The sequence below is a fragment of the Mytilus edulis genome, chromosome 3, assembly GCF_963676685.1.
Source record: "Mytilus edulis chromosome 3, xbMytEdul2.2, whole genome shotgun sequence".
NCBI lineage: Eukaryota > Metazoa > Mollusca > Bivalvia > Mytilida > Mytilidae > Mytilus > Mytilus edulis.
The window spans coordinates 33,023,601-33,045,924 of NC_092346.1; the positions used below are offsets into that span (position 1 = coordinate 33,023,601).

The 22,324-nt window shown below is 31.6% G+C and overlaps 1 protein-coding gene across 2 annotated transcripts in view; it reads left to right on the forward strand.

Annotated features, from left to right (window-relative positions):
* Positions 1 to 22,324, forward strand: part of LOC139516254 (eIF-2-alpha kinase GCN2-like) — a 71,519-nt gene that overhangs the window by 9,079 nt on the left and 40,116 nt on the right. For both annotated transcript variants that reach the window (XM_071306250.1, XM_071306251.1), the window contains exons 7-11: positions 4,517 to 4,644; positions 5,259 to 5,419; positions 7,066 to 7,176; positions 19,705 to 19,857; positions 21,874 to 21,938. In XM_071306250.1, coding sequence (XP_071162351.1) covers positions 4,517 to 4,644; positions 5,259 to 5,419; positions 7,066 to 7,176; positions 19,705 to 19,857; positions 21,874 to 21,938 — 618 coding nt within the window. The remainder of the gene's footprint in view (positions 1 to 4,516; positions 4,645 to 5,258; positions 5,420 to 7,065; positions 7,177 to 19,704; positions 19,858 to 21,873; positions 21,939 to 22,324) is intronic.

Genomic DNA, 22,324 nt, shown 5'->3' on the forward strand with positions numbered 1-22,324 from the left:
ATTTAGATAGAGAAAAATATTCAACGAGTGACCTAACATCACACTAATTCATGAATGCATGTAGCGCATGAGTTAATTATCAGTGTTGTTTGGTAACAAGTTGAATATTTTGCTCTATTTAAATTATTCGATAAGTTATTCTTTTTTAACATTGACAAATGGCTTTTTTAAAATAAAATTAAAGGAGAAATGTAAGGAACTATATCTTTTTCTGGGCATTTACAAATTATTTCATTTGATGTAATCGACAATGTCTTTGACTACACCTATTGTAGTATGACGTCAGAGGAGTGAAATAACCTTGTTTATTTCACATGTGAAATTATCTGTTTTTATTTCACTGGGAAATCAATGTTATTCTTTGCAACTAATGTCATAAATGTTTTTATCATATATTTATATACACTTTATTAGAAAGAAGAACACCAATACAGTTAAAGGAGTAGGTTCGATAAGGCCCTAAAATGGCCTTCTTTTTTAGCTTAAATTTGAAACTAGGATGTATTGACCAATATATGGCCCCTAACTAACTTACTCCTTTATGTTGCTAACAATGATAGTTCAACAAGATTAATGTCCATCAGATTGGGAAACTTCACTTTCCTTTCCAGGTGTAATACCACCATTGATTTCCCCCTATTAGTCTTTGTTAAAGGACAAGGTACGATAAGGCCCGTTTTTTGGCCCCCCTATTTTCTCATTTTTCAAATTTTGTTTTAGAAAGCTACTGCCTCAGAAACTAACAAAACCATTAAATAGACTTATTAAGAAGGGATATAGTTACGATACTGTTGTCAGGTCATTAAAGATTGCATATTTTGGCGTTAATATTGATTCACTTATAGGGTCTTTGCATCAGAACTAAACACATTTATTCAAAAACCAGTTGTTGACATGACACAGGTTATGTTCTTCTCATATATGTTATGATGGTATGATATTAAACACCTAACGGGAAGGATTGTGCCTGATATTCATATGATGAAGACATAATCTTTCAATCAGTTTAATTGAAGTCTGGAGCTGGCATGTCAGTTAACTGCTAGTAGTCTGTTGTTATTTATGTATTATTGTCATTTTGTTTATTTTCTTTGGTAACATCTTCTGACATCAGACTCGGACTTCTCTTGAATTGAATTTTAATGTGCGTATTGTTATGTGTTTACTTTTCTACATTGGCTAGAGGTATAGAGGGAGGGTTGAGATCTCATAAACATGTTTAACCCTGTCGCATTTTTGCGCCTGTCCCAAGTCAGGAGCTTCTGACCTTTGTTAGTCTTGTATTATTTTTAATTTTAGTTTCTTGTGTACAATTTGGAGTTTAGTATTGCGTTCATTATCACTGAACTAGTATATATTTGTTTAGGGGCCAGCTGAAGGACGCCTCTGGGTGCGGGAATTTCTCGCTACATTGAAGACCTGTTGGTGACCTTCTGTTGTTGTCTTTTCTGTGGACGGGTTGTTGTCTCTTTGACACATTCCCCATTTCCATTCTCAATTTTATTATCATGTTAAAACCTGTAGGTTTGAAGTTTGTTTGGATAAACTTCAAAACCATTAATTTCAGAAAATGGGTGAGATTAGGGGGTTAAAAGGGCATCAAAAACGCCAAAAGAAGGAAAAATTATGATTTTTTTGTCATTATTTCTTAAAATTTAACAGCGTGCGCCTACCTGACCTGGAGAAAATAATGGCGATTTAGACAGCAAAAACAGTTCTCGTGACATTGGAATAAAAACATTCCTGGGACACGTTGGGGCAGGCACTTAAAAACTGAAAATTTGCTACACGGAACACCTGAAAAGTGAATAATAATAACAGAAAGTTTACTCCCCTCACCTCACCCAGTTGCTAAAATTAGGGGTTATGAAGTTCAGCCAAACAAACTTCAAACCTCAGGGAATATTTTAACATAATAAGTAGCTTTTCAAAACAGAATTTGAAAAATAAGAAAATAGGGGGGCCAAAAACAGACCTTATCGTACCTTGTCCGTTGCACTTTTCAAGTAATTGTGCAGAATTTATCTTTCTTTTAAATAAAGAAATACTTTGCATGAATTAATTGTTATCCTGTCCAGTACTATAGACTAAATTCACATTATGTTTCAGTGCATATAAGAAAATAACTATAACTGGAAGTTAACCAATCAAATTTTCACCCTTTTTCTTCATGTATACAAATTTTAGTAACCATGTAACCTCAAGTTTCCAAAATGATCTATAGAAACACCAAATAAAAAATAATGGTGCTTTGAAACACCCAAGATATATTTCTATGACACAGATTTTTTACTGCAATCTAATGAAGGATAAATTTCCTACAACTGCCAAATTCAAAGTAATATTTTTTTGGTGGTATTAAACCTACACACATATACTGTAATCTAAGTTGACATATTTTTTTCAAATTTTCATTTGGCAAACCAAATACACTTCATGGATTCAAAATATATTTGTTAAAAAATATTTCTATTTTTTCTATTTATGACAACTAGACTAAGAAAATATAGCTGCCTCACACACATGTTTCTAATTTTTGATATAGATTAGACTGTTGGTTTTTCCATTTGAATGATTTACACAAGTTTTTTGGGGGGCTCAATTAGGGAAGACATAAAAAGTTCAATGTACATGTAAGATAAAAAACTTAATTTACATATTTTTTTCACTGCCCCCCCCCACCCCTTCTCTTAAAAATTGATTGACCAATATGGGGATATGTTTATCAAAGTATACTCTTTGTATCATGGGTCCTGTTTGCCTCAACAATGTATGTTTGTTCTGTATCTTGACTTGGACATGTACATCACTTTTAAAAATCATTGGGAAAAAATTATGTGTATTTTCAGTTTGCATAATAAAAAAGGCACTGTTAAATTAACACACTACAGTCAGCATGGATTCTGCAATTTTCATCCTCTCACTATTCATGCTATTGGCATGGATAAATAGTGGGTTAAATGGTTTTGACTGTTTCTTTTCTCAAATGAATATATATGTACAGTGTTTCCTATAAAAATAGCTTTAAACTAAATAGTGGTCCATTGAAATGATTGGGGATGACAGGATAGTACATGTGTGCGAACTGTGGAGACAGGGCAAAGCACAATAACAAATGAATGTAGTGAATTTGATATGATCTATGTAATTTCTATTCAATGTCTGCTGTCATACTTTTTACTGTCTAAAAAATTCTATATAATTTTCAAATTTTTATTTAAATTTATATTTCAGATTGTATTTTAAGAATTAAATAAGTTAACGTTATACCAAAATTTAAAGACAGTTTTATAGTTTGAAACTAAATGCATACTTTTCAATTCAAAAATAGATGTAGGATAAACAAAACTTGCTGTGATTTTGACCCCCCCACCCCAAACTATTTGAATTAAGTTTTTTATCCTTCATTGATCTTTTGATGTTGTCCCTAATACTTACTGTTCAGTGTGAGCCAATGCTCTATGTTGAAGACTGTACTTTGACCTACAATGGTTTACTTTTACAAATTGTGACTTGGATGGAGAATTTTCTCATTGACACTCATACCACATCTTCTTATATCTATAAAAAGTCATTTTATAAAATGCTCATTGTTTCCTTTAAATAAGAATTACCAATGAAAGATACAAAGATTTTATGTGGACATTCTCTCTGAAACTATCAGTGACAGATCCAGAGGGGGGGGGGTCTGGGGATTAGACCCCTTTTTTTAGGGATGATCAATGCATTTTAATGGTAATACATAGTTGGAAACCCCCTTTATCCTTGGTTGGGACCCTCCCCCTTTTAAAAATGGCTGGATTCACCACTGACTATTCACACAAGAATTGCACTTCACCATTTAAATTGCTTCACATGTAAATAACAAATACCAATCTTATTTACACATATATACAATGGGAGATAATTGTTATATTTTAGAAAAGTTTTCTGTTGTACTATTTTATGAGATTATGTACAGATTGCTTTTAAACATTTTAAAAATGATAATTAATATATGAAAAAATACATAACAAACAGATGGACTGATGTGTCACATGATAAGATATCTGAAACTATTTTTAATCTTTGAGGAAGTGAAAACTTTTCGATCACCGACTTTGAACATGAAAAAAAAACATACATGAGTACTGAAAATTATTAGGGCTATTCCGTTAAAATGTATGTGGGAAGTTCAAAAGGGACTTTTAAAATATCCCTACAACCAAGAACCATTTTATAGATAACTTTGCATAATAGTAATAGAAGCATACTGTAAAAAGACCCATGACCCACATTCAATAATTAAAGTACCTTCCTACCCTCCCACAAACATTTTAATGGAATAGCCCTTAATGTATATTTTATATGAAATGGCCTCTAGAAATCCAAGATTGTCAACAGTTAATTATTGATCCTTAATTATTGATCCACATGTCCTGCTTGCACTTTTTCGGTAACCATGCTTGTATCCAAGTGAGAAATTTTTGAGCCTCGAAATTATTTTATTTTACATTTTAAATTTTGATATATTTAGGAGGACCAGTACCCCATTGAGAGATACTGATGATTCTGATCACCAATGTAAAGATCATACTGGAGGGATAGTGGTTATAGCCTTCAATACTAAATCAGAAAGAACAATACATAGAGGCACTTGTTTAGGTAATACTATGAGAAATATTTTTGTGTTTATAGTTTATAGTTATTCTACAAACTTCAATAGAATAGTACATTGGCTTTATCCATTTTATTGTTGAGAAGTGTGCATTGGGTAAATGCACAATTTTCCATAAACAAATGTACAGAATATTTTATTAAAATTTTCATGAGAAAACATAGCATTTTGTTTCTCAGAAGTTTGAAAGGACATTTATGCTTTGAAAGTATCAGGAAAGGGGTCTGTTTATCAGTGTGCAGAATTTGGAGTGTAACGGGATACTTAAAAATTTGCTTCTCTGTTTCCCTGCCAAGCACAGGGCAGTAAGGAATAAAAGAAAAGACTGTTTTGAAACTACACCACTATATATAGGTGTGATCACTTCTTCCTATGGACTGTTATCCTGTTAACTAGCATTGCAGCAGTCTAGTAGGGAACAGGTTTCAAACTCATATTGCTATAACACATTTTTGTCCTGAATATGCATTTAATAATTGTCTTTTGATGTTTAATGTCCATTCATCCATATTAATTTATTTTGTGTGAATGATTAGATTGATATGACTCTCTTAGAGTTAGTATGCAAATTACTTTTAAGAGAATATATATGTTTTTGTAGGTCATAGTGTCCATGGTAGTACAGTGTATGCTGGGATAGATACAGCCAGTGGAGAATTAGTAGCTATATCAGAATGGGTTTTAAAGTGGCGCCATATAAAACAGAAGAGAACTCAAAGAGTTGATTATGAGGACAAAGAGGGTGCTACTTACTTAAAACTGGTAAATGAATTAAATGAGTTCAAAAATGTTATTGGTGAATGTTAATGGGACAGCGACCAAAAAATGAAAAATGATAAGAATTTTATATATGAATACAAACTGCTCTTTGGTCGGGTTGTTTTCTCTTTGAATCCCCTGTTTCTATTTTCAATTTTATTAGGGTAGAATGTAAAATAAAATAAAGAATCAATCTTATCTTTAAATAATAAGCTGCTGATTTTCATAAGGAAAAGTTCTGTCAATTTTTCCTTCTAGAATATGCACTCACTATACAAAATGAGCTCTAAAAAGTAAAATCACAAAAATACTGAACTCCTAGGAAAATTCAAAAAGTAGAGTCCCTAATCAAATAACAAAATCAAAAGCTCAAACACGTTAAACAAATGGATAATAACTGTAATATTCCTGACTTAGTACAGACATTTTCATATGTAGAAAATGATGGATTAAACCTGGTTTTAAAGCTAGCTAAACCTCTCACTTGTTTGACAATCACATTGAATTCCATTATATTGACAATAATGTGTGAACAAAACAAACAGACATAAAAGGTAAAAATGTCGAAAATAGGGTACAGCAGTCAACATTGTTTTATAATCTTAATCACTACAAAAACAAACAAATATGTAACAAAGAAAACAAAAAAGGCATATTGACAAAGCATATTAGTAAAAATTAAAGACACGTCATATATGTGTAAAAAGAACCCATAAAAAGGTATAAAGACAAAGCACATTACGGAAACTGAAAGACAAGAATACGAGAACTAGCCTAGAAAAAGAATAGTTTTGCCAAACAATGTTATAGTGATTTAATTAATTTCCAACCTCAAAATCACCTGTTCAGACAATTTAATTTAAAGTTATGTCAAGAAACAGCTTATATATATACATATACATATATTTGCAAACAAGAAAAGAGACAATATCAGCAATAAGTAACTTAGGTTTAAGTCTTCTATCAGGTACAATACCATGTACCATAGGGTGTATTCAGTTTAATGAGCATACACATTATACATGACTCACTTGTAACTAATTTACATTTAAAAACCAGAGTTGTTTCCCTTTGAATATAAAATTTTCTATTTGCATATCTTTCGTGTAGTTGCCAGTTACTTTATTTGTATGAATGTAATTTTTTACATTTGAATAAAAAGAAATGTGGGTATATGTAAATGAGACAGCAACCCAATGATATGAATAACCAGAAAGTATAGAGAAAATGAAAACTTTTAAGAGACTTTAGAAAATTCAGAGAATAAAAGGCAAAGAAACAAACAATTTTCCACAAGGCCCTAGATAGAAGATTAAAGATTAAGCAATGACAATGAAACTCAGTAGTGGTGAACTCAGGGGATGTGAAAGGATAGGCAAGTTCTTGTTACAATAGTTACACCAAAAGGTGTGGAAAAGTTAGGTGTTTTATTTGATGTCATGTATTTTGTTGATGATTATACACCTTATCCCTCATTGTACATTAATGATTATATCAAGGCAGAAATGTCTAAAAATTAAATTTATGAGAGAAAATAGCTAACGATCTTTTGAAAAAGTGAGTGTTTTATGATGACCGAAGTTCAAGTATTGAAGATGTCCAAATGGCAATACAAATATGGTATCAAAGTTTTTGCTTTTTTATTCCAGATTACAAGCATTGAACAAGAAATACACAGCTTGATTCGATTACGACATAAAAATCTTATTCACTACTTAGCTATAAAATATGTACAGGAAGCTGGGAAATGTACAGTTTATGTAAGTTAATATAAATAAAGATTTTAGCAATTTTTTGAGAAAAATTCATAAATGTCAGAATTTTTGTTGAATATAAATTGTAACAGAACAATGTTAGAGATAGGACTCATTGGGGTCTAAGCGTAATGCGGGCTTGGTTGAATTTTTAACACATAAAAAAATCAAATGATTAAGCGTGAAAATGGGAAACGAAGACAGCCAGGACATAGGTAATTACATGTGCTATTTTGGCAATGAGAAGCGGGATATAGGATTCTCACTAAATAAGCGTGATCTGGGATCAGACCCCCCAATGAGACCTCCTTAGAGATCCTCGTTTCTAGTGTAAATAAGAAGCAGATTCAGTATTTTCATATGTGCCACAGGAAATCCTGATCTATATGATTAGAATTGCTGCATGTTAATCTCAACTAATAAGTATTTAGATGAACCTGTTATTAACTTGTAAAATCAGTTCAGCAGAATATGGAAAGTATATAAATGGAATGTACATATGATACCCTTGAAATGCACTGTTCCTGTCAAATGTCAAACACAACAATTTTTATGCCCAATTTTTATGCCCCATTTTTATACCCCATTTATTATTCCCAGATTATGGGCATTATGTTTTCTGATCTGTGGGTCTGTTTGTCTGTCCGTTCGTCCGTCCGTCCATCCATTCGTTAGTTTGTCCTGCTTCAGGTTAAAGTTTTTGGCCTCAAGTCTGTGCGTCAGCTCATTTTTGTTGGACTTTTTGGCGCCTGGAGTCTGGGCTTCTGTTTCTTTTTTGTGTCTCATATGCATTTTTTGGATCCTTGAGTCTGTGTGTCAGATCATTTTTCATGAATCATTTCAAAGCAAAGCTTTTTGAAATTGTCCAGTACAATTCATCTCAATCTGATCACTTATGCCTACATTTTACAGTTGCCTCAGTCGTTCGATGTAACATGCCCAAACAAACTACTTGAGACCATGAATATCATTTCATGTATCACAAACTCATTTTCTTTTGATTGTCAAATTTTTAGAAACATTTAGGATGAGATCCATTATATTTTTCATATCTGTACGCAGCCAGACATCAAATCTAGCAACCTATAGAAATGAACTGACATTTTCTCTATGTTTGTTTGATATCTATCAGTTATACAGTATATGAAGACTCTAAGCATGTTATTTATTATGAATACATGATATGCTGGTAAGACACTTTCATGATCCCACACTTGTTGATCATTCTGTTATACAGTAAGTTTAGAATGTAATGTTTACATTTATCAATGTAAATCTTTGTCAGTTAACTTTTTTCTCCAGCATTTTTTTGTAGCTAGTTTTCAGTCTCAGTGGATGAGTAGTTCATCTACACTAGCCTGTCAACATTGAGGTTTTGAGTTTCAACTCAATTTGGCAAGGTGCTTTTGACTCAGATTTTAATTGACTAGAATGGAGTTTGCCTGCTTTAGGTTGGTGGGTCTCTGTTGTTACTCGTGTTTTCTTCATCAATAAAACTGATCACTGTAGTATAACCAATTGTCAGAAAAGTGGTTTTAGACACCAACAATCAATCAATTAAATAACCAGTAATTGGTCGTTAGGTTGGTGGGGCTCTATTGGTACTCCAACTTTCTCCACCAATAAACTGGACACTAAACAGAGCAAAAGGTGAAAGTTGTGTTAAATCCCAACAATCAATCAATCAAACAACCAGTAATTTGACAGATTTTTGGTTGGTCGCTGTTTGTGCTTTTTCACCAATCAAACTGATCACATAATATAGCCAAGTGTGAAGGTGGTGTTAAACGCCAACAATTAATCAATCAAGCAACCAGTAATTGGGCATATTTTTCAGGGATATCTGTTGATACTCCTGCTTCCTCCACAAATAAAATCAATCAATTGATCAATATGAACTTTCATTTCTACATGTGATGACTGCTTAAGGGGGCTCGCGGGTATAAACCAAATTTTTTTCCTTATATAGGATTTCCCTATATTTTTCTATAAATGAACTTCATCTTATACTTAATAATAGAAATATAGAATAAAAACATGGGGTCACCGTTCATTTAATCTTACAATCTGCCTTCGAGAGAAGTATACATTTTTGTAAAATTACTTTTTTCTGTTGAACTAATAGGAGAAATAAAGATAATATCGAAATAAAAAAAGAACGAATTACAGAAATCACCCAAATTTTACAATAGAGTAGTTGAAGTACAGCTTATTTAAAAAAATAATAAAAAAAATATAGGTCACTGATGAGTTAAAAAAGATATTTCAATTTTAATGCAAAAAAAAATGGCATTTTTGCACCTAAGGGAGATAATTTGGAGCTTTTTCGATAATATATACATTTTGAAAGTCATCTGGGGTCAAAACGAATTGACTTTTTGAAATGATTTTTGCTGTTTAATAAAGTAACAACTAAAAAAGTAAAAAAAAATTATAATGAAAACAAGAAAAATAAAAAATTCTGAAATTTTTATAACCACGAGCCTCCTTAACGAATAATTGACTCATCAATCAACTGATCAATATGAACTTTCATATCTACCTGTGATAACTGTTTAACGATTAATCCACTTATCAATCAACAAATCAATCAATCAATTGATCAATATAAACTTTCATTTCTAACTTTGATAACTGGGTAACGATAAACCAACCAACCAATATTTAGAAAATATCTTCAGATCTTGTTGGATGTTGGAACAACCAACAAAAATCAATCGCAAACAGATCAATCAACCAAAAAATTATGTTAGTAAAGGGGGAGACGTCCATTGACAATTATTTCGACAAATGATTTTATTTTTTGATAGGGTTAATAATAATAATTCTGGTATATTCACTTATCATTGAAGACTGTTTGTTGATGCATATATTTCTCTTGTTTAGATCTCTTTTTTTTGTTTTTAAGTTGCTGTCTTATTGTCAACACACTATGTCCCCCTTTTATACATATTTGTCAGATATCAAACTAAAAATAATTTCACTATTAATTAAGGTAATTTTTATTATGATCTTTGGCTTTAATTGGGATCCATGGTATACTTGAAAAGTAACATTTTGAATAAAAAGGAAAATAACTGTTATACAAGATATTGGTCTAATCAGTTCTGGTAAGTTCACTCGTAAGCTGTAAGTCCAGTTGTCATATGCAAATGACATGAATATTGTTTGCCTTATACTATTTCACATATTTCTTTTTCATTAAAGTTTGAAAGTTTTAGAATCCGTCAATGTTTATTTCACATAGCTTTGCTTCTTTAGTTTGACTACCTGCAGCCTTAGTACATCCTATATATAGTTGTCCAGTTGTGTTGAAGGCAAGAGAAAATGGACGTTTTATTCCTATATCCTTGCTGTCTTATTGTCAATACACTATGTCCCCCTTTTATACATATTTGTCAGATATCAAACTAAATATAATTTCACTATCAATTAAGGTAATTTTTATTATGATCTTTGGCTTTAATTGGAATCCATGGTATCCTTAAAAAGTAACATTTTGAATAAAAAGGAAAATAACTGTTATACAAGATATTGGTCTAATCAGTTCTGGTAAGTTCACTCGTAAGCTGTAAGTCCAGTTGTCATATGCAAATGACATTAATATTGTTTGCCTTATACTATTTCACATATTTCTGTTCCTTAAAAATTTGAATGTTTTAGAATCCTTCAATGTTTATTTCATATAGCTTTGCATCTTTGGTTTGACTACCTGCATCCCTACTGCATCCTATATACAGTTGTCCAGTTGTGTTGAAGGCAAGAGAATGTGGAAGTTCTATTCCTATGTCATTTGTATTGAAATATGAAATGAAATGACCATTGTCATTGAGGAAGTGTAAGATGTCAGTATCCAGATCCATCACAACAACATTGTCACTTGGTGTTGTCACAATGTCTACTGGTTTGAATGATTCACTCTTATTGATGGTTGGATGACCTGTAAATTTGTTTATTATATGTCCACTTTGTCCTAAGATCACTACTTTACCTCTAGCATCATCTGAAATCCAATCCACTACATGTATATTTCTATTACATGTAGTGGTTATATACCTTGGTTTACTAAACATAGGTTGATTATGTTTATCATGTTCATACACAGTTTCCTTGTCTCCTTTCTTGTTCATAATGATCACAGTTTCTCTTTTTAGTTCACTATTATAAGCTCCAACTATAAGTTTATTGTCACTGATAACATGGATAGCACTGGGAAGTAAAGGTGATACGTCATAAACAGAATCAGTCAGGTCACCACTACTGCTGATTTGTTGTAACCTTGTTTCCCCAAAAACACACAGAAGGAGTTGATTAGATGGAGTAACTGCCATTCCAAAAACATCAATGTTAAATTTAGACATCACCTTCAGATTGGTTCCTTCAGGTTTTACTCTCTGTAATACTCCAAAATAACCAGAATTTATCCAAATTGACTGATCAAGGCATGGACTTACAAATTTTATTAACTCAAGTTTAGTCTGGTACTCATTATTGATGACTAGGGAGATGTTTATTTCTGTTGACAAATTTCCATCATCTTGTAGAGATCCAATGTTTGATTGGTTAATATTCCCTGGAACAAATTTCTGTGAAAGAGCATAGCTAGGCCCGGTTCGTGGTTCTTGGGTTTCAGTGAATTTCTCCATTTTCTTGATCTCTTTGAAGAACTCAGAAGCATTGGAAATGTCAATACAGTTCTGGACTTCAGTGATTTTATCCTCTTTCTGGGTTGTGAATAATGATATAGCATTAAGATCAGATTTGACTGATGTTAAAACAGTTTCATGACTCTGCTCCAGTTTATTTTTGAGTTCTTTAAAATATTGTTCTACTTGCTCTTTCACGGTTTCCTCATGACTTCGAATATTTCTTTTTTCTTTGTTATACTTTATATTTTCAGCTGACACTAGTTTATTGAGCTGGTCTTTCTTTGCATTGGTTGTATAATTACTCTTCTGCATTTTACTTTGTCCTTTTTTTAATATGTTAACTTTGATATTGTATGCATCACTAATTTCGATTAAATGATGCTTCTTATGAACTTTTGTAACACAGGTTGGACACACAAGGATTTCACATTTACTACAGTAAAAACATGAGAATTGTCCAGTGTGTTCTGGACATTTAATGTTAGTAAAATCCATCTCTTCCCTATGATTGCCTACATCCCGTAGACTGATGATCTTGTGATCATTTGCATTTTTGAATTTTGAATGTACATTGTCAGTGCAATAACCACACATCAGTATACTGCAGTCCATGCATTTCCACTGTATTGTTCTATTTGTTTCACATAATTTACAATTAACAGGAACTTGACCTTTTTTAACCGACTGGGAGGACGCCATTTTTGTTAGATCTCTCTCAGATATTTCTATTCCTTCTATAATTTTTTTTCAACAAGTTAAAATGTTAAATACAAATGTTTACTTCCTTTAACTGGAAACTGAAACAAGATAACAGGAGTCATTAGATTTACTGATTGTGTGAAAGTAATGTCCATGATTGAGAACAATATATATATATATATATTAAATATTCATAAATGATACATGTATCAGGCTTATGATTTGGAAAGCCAGATGTATGATATATATTGGTAAAATAAAGAGGATGTGATATGATTGCGAATAAGACAACTCTCCATAAGAGACCAACAGACACATAAATTAACAACTATAGGTCACCGTACGGCCTTCAACAATCAGTGAAACCCATACTCTATAGTCGGATATAATAGGCCCTTGAAATGACAAATGTAAACAACTTCAAACGAGAAAACCAATGGCCTCATTTATGTACAAAATAATGAATGAAAAACATAAGCGATATACAGCAACAAACTACAACCTCTGAATAACCTCATTTTCATGGTTCAGTGGTTATAGTCAAGTTTTTGTGTTTTTGTCTATTTTTCTTATACTGTATGCAACAGTTCTACTATATTTGGTGTATGGAATAATTGTATGTCTTACTGGCAGGTGTCATCTGACCTTGACCTCATTTTCATGGTTCAGTGGTCAAAGTTAAGTTTTTGGGTTTTGGTCTTTTTATCTAATACTATATGCAATAAGTCATCTATATTTGGTGTATGGAAATATTTTATGATCTATATATCAGTTGCTCAGGTTTTATTTTACCTTGTCTCATTTACACGGTTCATTGCTCAGTATTAAGTTTTTGTGTTTTGGTCTGTTTTTCTTAAACTATAAGCAATAGGTCAACTATATTTGTTGTATGGAAGAATTGTAAACTGTACATGTCTACCAAGCATGGTTTATCTGACCTTGATCTCATTTTCATGGTTCATTGGTCAATTTTTACTTTTCTTGGTTAATGTTAAGTTTATGTGACAGTGTAATAAGACTTTATATTTAGGACTATCAACATCATGACATGATATCAATGATTAGTAAAGAAGGCGAGACATTTCAGCGTGTCCAATCTTGTTTACTGATAAATGGACTTCTAGTTAACATTAAATACAGTCTGCATTTAAAGTTTTTAAAACATTTGTAAGGTTCATAAATTTGCCTAGATTTTAACAAAACTTGGACTGAAGCTTCTAACAATCAAAAGATAGTATTGAGAGGAATATTTTTTTTTTTTTTTTCCTTATTTTTGTTGAGCTTACGATTAACAGCAAAAGAAGGCGAGACACTGGATTCTGCGGAACCCCTACAAATTTTTTTATTTGTATGCAACCAGATGTGATGTACTATGATTTGGTGGTATTACACCTGATAGGCTAACTTTTAAAGTACAAATAACTCAACTTTAAAATAAGTATCAACAATCTTTTCTTCATGCTACTTGTCAGGCTCTGGAACAATTTAAACATAATAGCTATACAGAATTTAAATTCTATCCATACCTTTAAAGAGTCTTTGCAACAGAGGTTTAGATAGAATCATGATATACATATGTTAACTTTTTTGACGCCCATCATGGCATGTGACTAAATGTTGTGGGGCATATAAATTTACCCCTGTCCATCCGTCTGTCTGTTCGCACCTGTGTCCTTTCATCTGGATTTGGATACATTGTTTGTCTGGTATATCTCCTCATACAGTTTTGGAGGTACAACTTCAATATTTTGTAGGATGTTCATACACATACATTTTTTTTGTATTTGAGGTGTGCATTGCTACAGGATTTTGATTTCTTTTAAATATTCTGAAAATTGCAGGTAGTTATGGACTTAATAGAGAGAGCACAAAGAGATCATAGTTTCTCCACCTATCTCCTCATACAGTTTTGGAGACACAGCTTTAATATTTTGTTGGAGCAGTGCATTTGCTGAAGGATCTTGATTTCTTTTTTTATATGCCAAAAATGACAGGTAGTTGGACTTGGACATTTTTTTGGTACAAGCTGCATATATAAAGAGTGACATTTTGTTGGATGTTTAAACACAAAATGCAGGTGTACATGGCTTTAGTATTTTGATTTTTTCCCCAAAAATTCTGAAAATGACAGCTAGTTGGACTTAGGCGTATTTTTGGTACAAGCTGCATAAAGAGATCATGGTTTGTCCTCCTACACTTTGAGAGACACAGCTTTAATATTTTGTTGGATGTTCAAACACATAATGGATGTGTGCATGGCCATAGAATTTTGATTTATAGATAGCTTAACAATTTTAAGTTGTATGTATTCTCAAATCTAAAATATGTAAACTATACTCATGCATATGGGTGAGCAGTAAAAGGGGATAGGTGGAGGGGGAGGGGGTAGCATGGTCCATATCTATTTTTTTTTTAGTTTTGGGAGATTTTTGATTTAAAAGGAAGAAATTCAGTAAGATATAGATCATAAATATAATTTGTCTTTCGTTATATTATTTGAAAAATATTAACAAAAATCTTAATTTGCTTACGTTTGAAAATTTTCCTCTTTCCTGTTTTCAGAAATTTCTTGATAGAAATCTAAATTTTTGACTGCAGATAGTAATTTCTGTACATGAAAATTTTTCCGGTTTCCTGTTTTCAGAAATTTCTTGATAGAAATCTAAATTTTTCACTGTAGATAGTATTAATTTCTGTACATGAAATTTTGTCAGTATCCATATATTATGATAACTATCATCTTTGTGATGTTCCAAATATAGTTACATCTGACAAATTTTCCGGTTTCCTTTTTCGAGGGATTTATGATATTAAAATCTTTGTTTTTGCTTAAATATACTAATTTCTGGTATACTCATATGCGGTAAAGCTTAGCGAAAGGTATTGCGACGTAATCAGTCAAACAAACTTTATTAGATTAACGCTTTAAGGAACGATCGTTTTCATTGGTCAATTCAAACCTTCGACCTCACGCCTGCGAAAATAGAACACACGTACTATAACGTTGAATGGACTGATCAATATTCACGTAGCTGGTCAAGGTCGTTTAAAGCTTCCATCGTCGTATTTGCGTACATGATTGTGTTCTTGGTTAAGCAATCACAATTCTAGCTTTTATAAATGTGCATGTGAAATTCATTGGTTTTATAATTTGCTCCAATTGATAATAAAATTTTAAACTTTAAAATCTTAACAGTTTTCACATTGAAATATTTAATTCAATTTGTCCTCTGGATCAAGGGACGACATCAAAAGTTCAATGAAAAACAAAAAAAAAACTCAATCCACATATTTTTTTTATTGACTCCGCCGTCCCTCCCCCCCCCCCCCCCCCCACACAAGTTGCTCATCCTGCCTTTTCTTTCACTCAATGGACTCGATGAATTAGCGTTGTACTTGAAAAATGAAACCGTACTTTTCTACAAACACTTTTCATATTCTTTGACAAGTTTTAGGTATTCGACACAGGATAGTGATTTTTTTTTTTCTGATTCCGTTTATACTTGAAGAAAAAAAATTCCGAAATTGTAAGTAAATTCATAATATGTAACCAACCATGCTTTGTTAAAAAAAACGCAGATGGCAAACCATGGCACAGGGGAATTAAATGTAGTTTATAAACTGCAACGATATACTTCATGAGGTTTTGCTATTCTCGGTTGAAAAACGAACGTAAATTGTATATGATAATTGTAAATATGTACATGTAAATAGAAACAAACAGTTTTTAAAAAAAAAAGTGTTTATTCATAAAATGTTTTGATAAAAAGGTGAGTTTCTTCTTGTACATGCATTTAGTCATCCTAAATTTCTTGATATTTTGTTATCAGTTTATCATCAGTGGCGTAGCTAGGTCATTTTAACGTGTACGCCCGAACCTGGGCAAGGAGCCTAAAGGTCTCAAGCGGGTCCAATTCAAAGCACCTGCTGTTAGTGTGTTTAAGAGGGGCGAATCCTCCAAAAGCTATAGAGTTATCGAGAATGAGATACGATTCCCGTCATTAATAAAACTCATCAGTAGCACATACTTTAGAATAAGTGTTTTATTTTTAATGTTTAATTCGTTCATGTGCTAATTAGGAATATAATGGTGAAAGAGAAAACATCCAAACCAATAACTTTGAAATATGTGTAAAGGGAGATGCGGGAAAGCATTTAATTGACAAAAAAAAATCTTTAATGAACATGAAATAATCAATTTTCAGAGATGTTCAGGTGCAATATTAAAATTCGTTAAGAGTTCTTTGGTAACCTGATTTCTTCCCGCAAAAGGTGAATTCCTTTATTATTTATTAGTCCTTTACAGGATTTGAACACATCAAACTTTTTCTTTAGATATTTTTTCTCGATCTGGAACACTAACGTTTGTCCAATATTCATGACAATCTATAAGTTTTATCATGGAAAAAATCAGACCGTCTATAGACCGTCTGTCAGTACAGAACTGAAAAAAACGAACGAAAAAAAATAAACTTTCAAATTTTTTGCTTTAGACATTAATCTAAAAAAAAAAAGTCTTCCAAAGTTTCATAAAATTCGATGTAGGTTTGGCTAAGAAATTAATATGTGGAACAACATTAACTTTAACTCTAAACTGTAACTTCTTGTTAACTGCAAACAAATATTCCTTTTATCCCTTAAATATAGGAAATCATTATTATGCACTGGAAACTCTTGTAGTCATAAACAGTTTTTGACCAACTTCTATAACATTTCAAGAAGGTTTGACTAAGTTATGATAGATATTTAAAAAAAAAAAACCTTAAACCACATACTGTACCTAAATATTGCCACCGAAAAAAGACTGCTTTGAAGGAAAAAAAAAGAAATTACGCAGAATTCACAGTAGTTTCAGACTTTTACAGAAAATATACATATATATGATACCATGTCGTTGAAAATTAAATTTCGTCCCTTTAAGTCCCCATTGAAGAAATAAGTACAAGGCTGATATGGATTTAACCAGTTCTTTTTATTTTAAGATTGATTTTTTTTAATCAAAAATCAAGTGTACGCCCGGGCGTTTTGACGTAAACGTAGCTACGCGCATGATCATACATGTTTCGTTTTGTATTTCATTTTAATACGAATACATACTACATGTGCTTTAGCGAATAGTTCAACAATGTTTAATATGCAGCTTTATTCTTACAGTATAAAATTAAAAAATAAATGTTCATCCATTTAAAATCGAAAACAGTACATTTATATTTAAAAAAGAAGATGGGGTATGATTGCCCTTCTGACCCCTTCTGTCCGGTGGGCGTCCGTTTTTTACGGATGTGTTCTTAAAAAGTGGACAAATCTTAACTGCGGGATAATATCTTGTATACTATAAATACATTTTTAAAGAAGATGTGGTATGATTGCCAATCAGACAACTCTCCACACAGAAATTAACAACTATAATAGATCACCGTACGGCTGTCAATAATGAGCAAAGCCCATACCGCAAAGTCAGCCATAAAAGGCCCCGAAATGACAATGTAAAATAATTCAAACGAGAATTGTTCCTTGTAAACTACGACATTTCTCACAAGTATTAATTTATTATTTTGTTCAACACATGCAAAAGAACTGAATAATCTTCGCCAATGTAATTTTTCAATTTATAACAAGTTAACATGCCTTCACTGAATTCATTCAGGTGCACAAATGATACGATTAAAGTTATTTTGTTTCTATTTTTGGGGACAATTTCCTCCGTTTATGGTACGCTTAGCTACTGTGTGTATGTTTTATAGCATGAACATAAAAAAAGAGGAATGTCGGTGCAACCCATCATTAATTATTGTAATTATTGTATTATGAGATACTTATTATAAGTGACTACGACATTGTTACGATTATAACCTATCGTCAGTGTGAAAGAAATTAAAAGTGGTTCATATATATATATTCATTTGTATAAAAGCGGCACATGCATTTTATTTTATCCTTATATTTCTCATTATGCGGTACACGATAATTGAGTTGCTGCATAAAGAACTTAGAATATTACTTAATACAAAATATCAGTATAATATTTCGACCCTACTATTTGAAGTTAACAAAAGATTTATTTAATTCTTTTGACCAAAGGTTTGTAAATTAAACAAATCCTTGCTTTTACGTTCGTAGTAACATAGTACATTCCTTTGTCGGTCACCTGTGTCAATTCACGTGCACACTGACTACATTGTTTTTGTATTTGAATCTTTCGGCCAATGAAATGAGACGTTACAAATTGTTTGTTTATGATACGCCAGAATGTTATCAATGAACTATCAAATGCTAAACTTCACTGCATTTCACTGTAAAGAAAATTGTTAGTTTCCGTATTCTATCATGTATGTGATGTTTCAAATAGAGTTACTTATAACAGATTTTTTGGTTTCCTATTTTCTTTTTTATAGTGGGTTACACTGAGTCATTGTTTTTAATGGAGATATTTTTATATTTTGCTATTACAGGAGTCACCTAAAATTGACAATATAACTCCATTTAAAACATCACAAATCTGATTAAGGATCTGACAAAATTTCACAACCCATAATAAGAATTTTGAGGCAAAGACTAAGATTTTATCCAATATTCTTGTTTAGACTTCTTTCTTTATTGTACATTTTGGTTTCATCTGCCTATCTGGTTTTAGACTTTCATATTTTTTGGCTTTGAGCATCTTTGAAGTGTTGAGATATTTAAAAAGTGCTAGTCTTTGTTAGAATCAGGCAATTCAGAAGAATTTCGAAACATGGCCGAAAAACCCAAACAGGAAAATAAACAAATGTTATATTCATCCCTCATTACAAATTTTAAACTAAAATCAATTCAAACTTCAGTTGGATTTTGTTTCTTATGTTTTCACCATACTCTTATTCTTAGGCAGATTGGCCCTGAATTTCAAAAAGTGCCTCTGGTGCAGTAAAATTTGCACTGTTTTTGTTGTTACCAATTAAGATGGCAACAGAGCATTATAATTTTAGTGATGTCAGTGTCAACTCATCATAAAGGACATTTACCATTTGCAACAAATATTGGTCATGTAACTAATAATGGTCCCAGTCAATATTTTGAGTTACTTAAAAATATATGTTGATGCATAAATTGTATCAGTTATACATATTAAAGTTTTTGGTTGAGGTAGTTTTTTATACAATTTTCTTTCTATATCTTACAATTGTTTTTATTTATATTTTCCAAACAGATTTTAATGGATTATTCTGGAGGTGCAAGTCTCAACATACATATAACAGAATCACGTCCATTGTCAGTAGATATCATCAAGGCTTACACAGAGGAGATTTTGTATGGATTAGAATATTTACACAAAAAAGATGTGGTACATAAGTATCTAAGGGTAGGTAACTGATGTTTTTCAAATTCTATTTAAAGTGTATGCTTTTTCAATTAAATATGATTAATGGGGGGATGGGGGTGGGGTTAATTATCGTCTATTTGACAGCAATCTAACAGCACAATAGACAACAAAAGCAATATCTTTATGTTTGACAAGTGATTTTTAGGTGGAAATCAATGTGGAAAGGGATAAATATAAGTTGCAAAACTTGTTTCCCAATCCACTATGAATAAATATGTTTAAATTAACCAATTAGTTTTTATCTGGATCAATAAATGGTTAAATCATATTGAGACAAAACATACATTTTAGATCCTTTCAGAGGCAATACGAAATAGATTAATGCTGTATGTATAGCAAACAATGCTGAACTCTGAGGAAAATTCAATAGGAAAGTCCCTAATCACATGGCAAAATCAAATGACAAAACACATAAAACGAATGGACAACAACTGTCATATTCCTGACTTGGTACATGCATTTTCAAATGTTTATGGTGGATTAAACCTGGTTTTATAGCGCTAAACCTCTGACTTTTACAAAAAGAGGGACGAAAGATACCAAAGGGACAGTCAAACTCATAAATCTAAAACAAACTGACAACATCATGGCTAAAAATGAAAAAGACAAACAGAAAAACAATAGTACACATGACACAACATAGAAAACTAAAGAATAAACAACAGGCACCCCAGTTACAATAGTCTCATTAAATTCCGTTATGTTTACAAGGATGCGTGAACAAAACAGACATAATAAATAAAATAGTAAAAAAATGTGGGTACAGCAAGCAATCTCAAAGTATGCTATTAGCTATCAGCTGATATACTCAGAAAGCATACCTTTTTCATACTTCTGCAATTTTAAGAAAACATGATTTTGTGCCATACCTTAAATTTGTATCATTGAGAAAATTAGAATGAAACTGATGCTTAAAAAAAAGACGCAGTGATTTTACAGCAATCTTATGTAAATAATTCTACTTGAAATAGATATGTGATAAGCTATAAAACAGCACAGAAACTATCTTGGTAAATCAAATTTCATCCAGGAAACTAATTTAATTTTAATGTCATCAAAATGAGTATATTTATATTATTTCCTGAAACTTGAGTTGCTGGTGAAAATTGGGTTAGTAATCACTTTCATCTTGGCAATATTTAATTAAGAACATAATGCTGATGATAAAAGGAAGTGACCACAACATAATTACATGTGAACTCATGCTGACCCAACATGATCATTTACCAATAAGAAAGAGGTAATCCAATCATAACACTGGTCATAAGTAAAATTTCTCTGCACATGAAACATGTTATTAATTTCAACATTTTTTCATTTAAGTACAGAACACCTAAGAAAAGATAACTCTTACTCATGGTCTGATTCATTGCTACGTTTTAAGAAAATTAAACGACAGGATTTTTTTGGGGTATAGTGTTGGGTACCCCCTTAAATAGGTAGGACAACTCTGACCCTTTGACCAGAATAGAGACATCATTAATTTACAGTGTAAATATCTTACTCTTTATTCAAGTCTTAGTAATAAACAATTAAAACAGAATTATCTTCTCTGCTGTCTTTAATTATTTTATTCTGCTTAATTTTCAATTAGCAAATAAAATTGGTTTTAAGACAGGTGTCAGCTAGATTTCTTGTGACTGGTAGAGTGTTTACTTTCAATTTTATGTAACCACCTAATTTTGTATGTATTAAAATAAATATTGCTTAGGTGAAATATTCCTTCCCTCCATCACTCACTCACTCACTCACTGTCTATCTGTCTTTCTTTATGTCATACATTAACTTAGCCTAAAATTACTCCCAGTTTGTCTGGCAAAACAACCATTGGACATCAAGAGTATTCATGGATTAAAAATTACTATATCAAACCTAGATCCAATTTCAAAATATTTGAGTGAATATTTGAATTTGTAGAGGGAAAAAATTCTCTGTAATCTGTAATGGCACCATTCATTTTCTTTTACAATTATTTCTCTCATTTATGTATTGCAGGCTTCCAGTATAGTTGTTGATAAGAATGGTAGAATAAGGATTGGTGATTATAGTATTGATAAGAGGTAAGTGTTTTATATGATAGTAGATATACAAAATTCAGACATTGTTGTATGATTAAAGTAAGGTGTGGGTTATTACTTGATATGAATAAGAAGATGTTGTATGAGAGCCAATGAGAGAACTCTGTATCCAAGTCAAAATGTATAAAAAATTAACAATTATAAGTCAATAGTACAGCCTTCAACACAGTGCGTTGGTTCACACTGAACAGCAAGCCCCAAAATGACTAGTGTACAACAATTCAAACGAAAATTTACGCTGATTTGTTATCAAAAATGATCAATAGGGCTCTGTTTACCTGAAATCTGAAAAATGTGTGAAGCACATGTTCATTTCTCTAGAGCTATAATTTTATAATACAAAATTCTGATTTTAAAATTTATTGAGA